This window comes from Thamnophis elegans, chromosome 3, assembly GCF_009769535.1.
Source record: "Thamnophis elegans isolate rThaEle1 chromosome 3, rThaEle1.pri, whole genome shotgun sequence".
Classification (NCBI taxonomy): domain Eukaryota; kingdom Metazoa; phylum Chordata; class Lepidosauria; order Squamata; family Colubridae; genus Thamnophis; species Thamnophis elegans.
Genome location: NC_045543.1, coordinates 114,899,913 through 114,907,533, shown reverse-complemented (window position 1 = coordinate 114,907,533; position 7,621 = coordinate 114,899,913). Strand labels below are relative to the sequence as shown.

Genomic DNA, 7,621 nt, shown 5'->3' with positions numbered 1-7,621 from the left:
CAAGTTACAAGTCCCTTGCACCCCTAACCCTTTAGAAAAAAAACCCCAGGGTTAGGGTTAGGGTTAGGGTTAGGGTTAGGGTTAGGGTTAAACCTGACAGCTTTAAGACTTGTGGACTTCAACTCCCAGAATTCCTCCTCTCACTCTTCATCTTGATGATGTGCGGATGGGCTGGGAGGAGGGAGCTGGAACCAGTTCTAAACAGCACTGTAGATTTGTGGAACCTCTTCTATAGAAGAGGTTAGAACTGGCAGGAACCCACCCCTGCTATCTAGTACTGTAGAATTACAGTATTAAGTCTTTTTGTAATATGCATCTGTGCTACTGCCATCTAGTGGTAAACAGGCAAACCAGCATCATCTCGTCCTGTCCTGGTTTGCTTTGAATCAGAAAAGTTCGCAGCTTGTCTGAGCATGCTGTCTCAGTGGTTTGGCCAGACTGGAAGTCTTTTCCACATGAGTTACTTATTAGATTGGGATGAAAACACTGAATGACGCAATGCAATGAGTAAACGTATTCCTAGGTAACCGGAGGTCAAAACTAAAACCCTTAATGCTGCTTTCCCATTTCCCTTTCCGAGAGAGGGAGACCTTTCCCTCTGACTAGGGCTCAGTAATGTCAGGGCTGCCAAGAGAAGATTTATTAAAGGCAGGTCTGAAACTCAGCAACAGCAGCTGGAAGTCAGATGATCCAGCAATGTGCTTTGCTGATTGAGGGGTTAGATCTAAGGGCCAGAAGGGGAGATTGGAAGCAACAGAGGGATTCTCACCTTCCCCAAACCCTTCCAGATCCTTCCCAGGACACTGGCTTGTTTACACTGGGTTCCTGTACCTAGCCAACCTTCTGGCCTGACTTTGCCAAAACTAGCTGCCGTATTCTTTCTGCCCAGAAGTAACTTAATTTCTTGTAAGTGTAATTTAGGAATAAATATACATAGTTTATACTTTAAAAAGAAATTTAATAATGTAGGTTGATGGTATAGAGCAGTGATGGCTAAACCTTTCTGGATTGAGTGCCCAACGCATGCCCCAGAGCCCCCAAAATGCAATGTGCGCTTGCCCCTGTGCATGCGCCCCACCCTTGTGCAGGCATGCGCCCCCTGCATGCCTCTGCACATGTGTGTGCGCCAGTGGTGGATTCAAGATCCTGTCACAACCGATACGCTGCGACAGGGCCGGGCATCCACCACATGCACACATACTGTGCATGCATGCACACCCTCAGCCCACGGTACTCCAGCTGCTTGGTGGAGCATCGCACAGGCACTGTACACTGCGTGCGCATGCGCAAATGGCCCGGTTGTGTCAAATACAGCTCAGTAACATGGGCGAGCAGGTGCGCCCTCTGAAGCACTGTACCGGAACGGTGCCTGCTGCTCCCAGCAGGCACCGATACACCTATACCGGGGCGTACCGTCCGCAACCCACCACTGGTGTGCACCCGCCCCGCATGCATTCCACCTCAACATATGCACATGCAGCTCCCCACATGCATCCTACCCCCTGCACATGCACATGTGGGCCTTGGCCCCACATGTGCCCTGCCCCCATGGGCAGAGACCTGAAGACCAACTGGCCGGTAGGCATGCATACATGCATGGCAGAGCTGAACTAAGGCTACGGCTCATCAGAAAGGGCGCTGCATACCATCACAGAGATAGACAATAGGTTGCCCTCAACTTACAACCACAATTACGCCCAAAATTTCTGTTGCTAGGTAGTTGTTAAGTGAGGTTTGTCCCATTTTATGATCTTTTTTGCTATAGTTGTTTAATGAATCACTGCAATTGTTAAGTGAATCATTGTTAAACAAATCTGGCTTCCCCCGTTGACTTTGCTTGTCGGAAGCTGGCTGGGAAAGTTACAAATGGTGTTTACAAGATCCTGGGACAGAGCAACTGTCATAAATACATGCCAATGGCAAGCACCCAAATTTTGATCAGGTGATCATGAGACTACTGCAATGGTCGTAAGTATGAAAAATGGTAACAAATCACTTTTTTCAATGCCATTGTAATGTCAAATGTTCACTAAACAACTGGTTGTAAAATGGAGACTACCTGTAAAAGATTGTGTAAACGTTGAACTGATATGTACTCTATGAAGCTTAGGTCTACAAGTTCAAGAGAGGTTGCTCTGTTATCATTTTAATAAAATATTATAAGGAGACAAAAAATCTTGCACTGCTTTCAACGTTATAGCATTTATTATTACAGAAGCATTTGTAAATGCAGACCTTAAATCGGATATTTGAAATGATATTATGCGTTACATTCACATGCTGACTATAGACACAAACATCCTTGCATTGGTGAGCTGATTAATGTGAATAAAAGCTTTTGGCCAGAGCAAGAGAGATGAGTTGGAACTTTCCAATAAATTAGAGGTTTGTTGAAATGCAAAATCTAGCCATTATCACACCCAAGTTCTCTTCCACTGATTTAAAATCTAAGAAAATAGTTGGGATATTATTCTGATAGAAGAGTTTCCAGCAGGATGTCTGTCCATCACAATGTCTGTCCACTCATCAATTCCTCAAATACCCCCTTTAATGCATCACCACTATGGAATTTTGGGTAGATAAGCTCTGTCTTCTAAGCATCACTCACCCTTGTTCTTTTTTCACTTAAAAGACCTTTGGGCCTACTTGAATTGCAGGGACTTTTTAAGGTTGGAGAATTAAGATTAGTTTTTGACTTCTTAGAATTTCCAAAGCCTTTACAACACACACACAAAAGGGAAAGGACAATGAGTTATGTTACTAAGTACAGGTAGTCCTTGACTTACGGCCACAATTGACCCCAAAATTTCTTTTGTTGAGTGGGACATTTGTTTAGAGAATTTTGCCTGATTTTAAGAACTGTTCTTCCCATAGTTGTTAAATCAATGAATCTCGTTTTCCCCTTGACTCTGTTATAAGTTGACAACTATCTGTAGTTCAGGGATGATGGTGGGATGAAACTAAGACTTTTCAATTATAATATTAATCAAAGCAATGTAGGGAAGGTGTTGTGTGAGTCTCCTATGTGAGGAAAGGAGTCTGGATATGTTTCTGTAAGATATTTGTGAAAATGCAAGCTGCTTGGTATTTGGCGGTCAGATTATTTGGGATTTGGTTTGGAAAAGCAACTTCTCTACTATTCTCAATTTCTTGCACAAATTGTCTTTTATAAATAGATTCTGATGTGTTTCTCAAATTTTGGAACTTGCACAATTGGGCTAGGGAGAATGCATTAAAAAAGATAACTGCGCTACAGTACAGTATATTCTTAGGTGTTTTTTTTGGAAATATATTTCAGTCAGATTGGCATATAAAATAGCAGGCCAAGTAGCACATTGCCTTTGTATTTACATATAAATATTTAAAGAGATATCACGGAGGAAATCTATGTGGTTACTAAGAGTCAACACTGACTTGATAATCAACTGTCTCAGAGACGAAGGGTCAGCACTGAACCTCAGCAGCTTCAGTTTTAGATTTCAGAAATTCACACTAACTAATTCAATTTGAATAAAAAAAATGAGTTTCTGCTACAAAAGTAGGTAGAGGTTGCTTGGTCACATAATTGGAATAACAGGAGCAAAATCACCAAGCAGATATGTGAATGAATATATTGAGAGGAAGGGGAAATCTGAGAAAGCTCTGGTGGGATGGAATTGATGAGAACATATTGATGAGAAATATTTGATGAATACATCAATTATAGGAGATATAATTGATGAAACATATCTCATCAATTTCATCATATGAAGAATGGTTACAGGCAATGGGTAAGGCTAATCTAGAGAAAAGGAGGACTAGGGGGTGACATGATTGCAGTATTCCAGTATTTGAGGGGCTGCCACAAAAAAGAGGGGATCAACTTATTTTCCAAAGTAGCAGAAGGGAAGACCAGAAACAATGGATGGAAACTAATCAAGCAGAGAAGCAACCTGGAATTAAGGAAAACTTCCTAACAGTGAGGATAATTAACCAATGGAACCACTTGCCTTCAGACGTTGTGGGTGCTACATCATTGGAGGTTCTTAAGAAGAGACTGGACAGCCACTTCTCTGAAATAGTATAGGGTCTTCTGCTTGAGCAGGGGGTTGGACTAGAAGACCTCCAAGGTCCGTTCCAGATCTATTCTGATCAAAGAGACAGAGATGAAAGGATCAAAAGGTATTGAATGAAGCTGTGTATGGATGTGATGCAAGCAAAAATAGCTTGCAAGGCACCTTTGAGTTAGTGGTATTGCATTAAACTATAAATAAATTTATTTATTTCCATTTCCCTTATTTTCTCCCTTTACTCCCTCCCTTCTTACTATGTCTTACTCATTTTCTGTGCTCTGTATATTGTTATTTACCCTGAAAAGGTCTAATGTGTTTTTATGAAGATGTATATTAATGCCTTTGGCCAGGTACGCTAATTTTGCTATTAAGTTGAATGGATATTTGAAATAACTGAACTCGTGTTCACAATTGCACAAACAATATAAAAAAGAGGCAGAGCTTCAGTTATGCAGTCATGGTCCCCATCTTGACTTTTTTTGATCATGTGGAGGATATCCCTGTTGTACAGATAGTCCTCAACTTACAACCATTCATTTGGTGACCGTTCGAAGCTACAACAGCACTGAAAATGTGACATGATCATTTTTCACACTTTCAACCATTGCAGTATCCCGGTAGTCACATGTCAAAATTTGGACACTTGGCAACTGGCATGTATTTATGACGGTTGCATTGTCTCAGGGAAACGTGATCCTCTTTTGTGACCTTCTGACAAGCAAAGTCAACGGGGAAGCCGGATTTACTTAATGATCATGGTACTAAGTTAACAACTGCAGTGATTCACTTAGTAACTGTGACCAGAAAGGTCATAAATATGGGACAAAACCACTTTAACAGCTGTCTGGTTTAGCAACAGAAATTTTAGACTCAGTTGTGGTCGTAAGTTGAGGACTCCCTCATAGAAAAAAGCTCCCATAGGACATTGAACATTTAGATTCGCACTTGCGACATTATCAAGCCATGCATTATGTAGATACAGCGCTAAATGGGAAATGATGGCTCTAAGCCTTTGGGAGAGGGTGCTATGTTACTGCTTGTTTGACTAACTTTTCTAACCAGAAGCAGCTTTCTGGGGCACAAAGCACTCCAGATCTGCCTCTGGCATTCTGAGGAGGCATAATAGTAGATTAAGGGGTCGAGGCAACAGTTGAGGGCAGTCAGGGAAAGGCTGAGCATGTGAGCAAAAGTGATGCTCTGAAGCTGTTCAGGCGGGAAAAAGATTTGCATTAATAGCAGGATATTGGCCGGACCAAAACAAAGGAAGAAGGTGCACAAGACAATGCCGGACAAGAAGATCGCACGTCTCTTCCTCCCTGGCTGCACCATAAACCTGGCCATAACAAGTCGCCTTATAATGCATATATAACAAGCAGTAGAAATTAGTAACGGGATAAAAAAGAAGAAAATAGATAAGGCAAATAAGTAATAGTTGAAGGATTCCACAAGAGCAGACACCTCGAAGCAAGTGGTAATGTTCATCTGAGGTATCCACAGAATGAGATCAAAGGCAAGCAGCGGGCTCGCCCCCACTATGGCAAGCAGCCAGATGGCAAAACAGATCACAGAGGCCCGTCTTGCTGTGCGCCAGGGCAGAGACTTCATGGGGCAAACCAAAGCCAAGAAACGATCGATGCTGATCCCTGTCATCAGCAGAACGGAGCTGTACATGTTGCAGAAGAAAGTAGAACAGACCAACCGGCACATAATAGGCCCAAAGACCCAGTCGTGCCCATTAATGAGGTATGCGATTTTAAAAGGCAGCATGCTCAGTATGAGCAGATCTGCAAAAGCGAGATTGAGCATATACACCACAGCCGGCTTCCAAAGCTTCGTCTTCGTCACAAAAATATGAATCGCCAAAGCATTTAAGGGAAGACCCAGAACAAATGAAAGAATGTCGACCGCGGGGAGAAACTGGGTCAGCCATGGATTAGTGAAATACGTTTCAATATCACGTAAAAAGTATATGAGACTTCTTTCTTTATAGTGGATGTCTGGCAGATTCTCATTTGTAGAATTGATTACAGCTGGCAAAAGTTTCCTGGGCTTAGATGAAAGAATAATTTGATCTGATGAATCTGGGGGAAAAAGAAAGAAAAAGCAGCAGAGAAATGAAATATATGAGCATTGCATGAATTGCCTTTGCATCATTTCATATCATTCTTTTCATCAACATACACTACAGGAAATACTTGCTTAATAGCCGCCCTGTTTAGTGACCTTTTGAAGTTATGCCAACACTGAAAAAGGAACTTTGGGACTGGTCCTCACATTTACAACCGTCATCGCATCCCTGTGATTGCAACTAGTGGGGTATCTTTACAACCATTGCAGCATCCGAGTCGTGTAATTGCCATTAGTGCACTGCACAGCCGACAAGCAGGGTCAACCGAGAAGCCGGAAATAAAATCACAACTCACAGTCATGTAAATGTCCTATTTAGTGTCCAGGGGTGATTCGCTTAACAACTATGGCAGAAATGAGTTGTATGTTCATCATAGTCACATGTTGCCTTGCTTAACAATTGTACCACTTAGCAGCGGAGTTGCTAATCCCAATTATGGTTGTTAATGAGGACCACCAGTATGCAATATGTTTCAGAGTAGAATATAATCAGAAATTGGGTCGCACTCCTTTCGACTATCACATCTGACTAAGAAGCACAAGCTCTGATGAATCACAGCATTCTTCATCAAATACATAGGATGGCTGTACTGCAAAAGGACTTTTGTCTATCAAAACTCAGGTGGGAGTGAGTGATGGGAGTCAGGGCTGCCCTCCTGCACTTCTGTACTGGGAGAAATTGCGCATCAGAAAAGTCTGCGCCTTTTAATAAAATATCTGAATCTGAAAATGTGCCACCAGGTCCCTGCTGGGTTTCGGTTACCATAAACTAACATGGATCTCCTCCTACAATGTCTAGATCAGAAAGTACTGATTTAGATTCTTAAATGTATCCATTCCGAGACAAATGAGGTTGCTATACTTTTGTTTAAACTTTTTTCCCCTATTGTAATTGGGACACTTCAGGTTCTAAATCATCAGATTCTAGAGCAGGTATAGAATTGAGCTGGGGGAGCATTATGAGCTATATTGTTCAGCAACAGTAACAATGACAATCACAACAACAACCACAATAATTTGACAATCTTTTTTTCCCCAAAAGAAACTCAATGCAAATAGGGTGCCTCTTTACAAGAAAATTCTGAGAAGTGCATCCATTTCCTCTCCACTGAAATCCAGTATTAAAGCTAAAGTGAACATCCATAAAACTGAAACATTGTAATGAATAATACTTCGCAATTTCCCCCCCTTTACCTTGTATAAAAATCGCTGTATTAAAAGTGGCTAACCACAGTGACATGTACTCACTATTTGTGTTCACTGTAGCAAATAACATGCAGAGTATGAAGAGAAGGGGAAACAGCATCTTCATAGAAGAGTCCATTTCTTCTTTGGAAAAGCTGCTAATCTACTACTATAGGTTTCTCAGTGCAAACTGTAAATAAGCGACATTACAAAAACCACCTTCCTTTTCTCTGATCCAGGTTTAATGGAAACATAAT

The 7,621-nt window shown here is 41.7% G+C and overlaps 1 protein-coding gene across 1 annotated transcript; it reads right to left on the bottom strand.

The window, feature by feature from the left end:
* Positions 1–5,036: 5,036 nt before the first annotated feature.
* LOC116506224 (proteinase-activated receptor 1-like) lies at positions 5,037–7,503 on the bottom strand. The gene is made up of 2 exons (XM_032213873.1): positions 7,374–7,503; positions 5,037–6,133 (listed from the first exon to the last, which is right to left on the bottom strand). Exons 1-2 carry the CDS (start codon positions 7,501–7,503, stop codon positions 5,037–5,039), a joined length of 1,227 nt encoding a protein of 408 aa, XP_032069764.1.
* Between the last annotated feature and the right edge of the window lie 118 nt (positions 7,504–7,621).

What these genes read in the sequence shown, in the direction of transcription:
- LOC116506224 (XM_032213873.1), bottom strand. Translation starts at nt 7,503, where the DNA reads ATGGACTCTTCTATGAAGATGCTGTTTCCCCTTCTCTTCATACTCTGC. An exon ending in TACAGCGATTTTTATACAAG is followed by an intron (nt 6,134 to 7,373) that starts GTAAAGGGGGGG and finishes TTTTTCCCCCAG; the next exon opens with ATTCATCAGATCAAATTATT.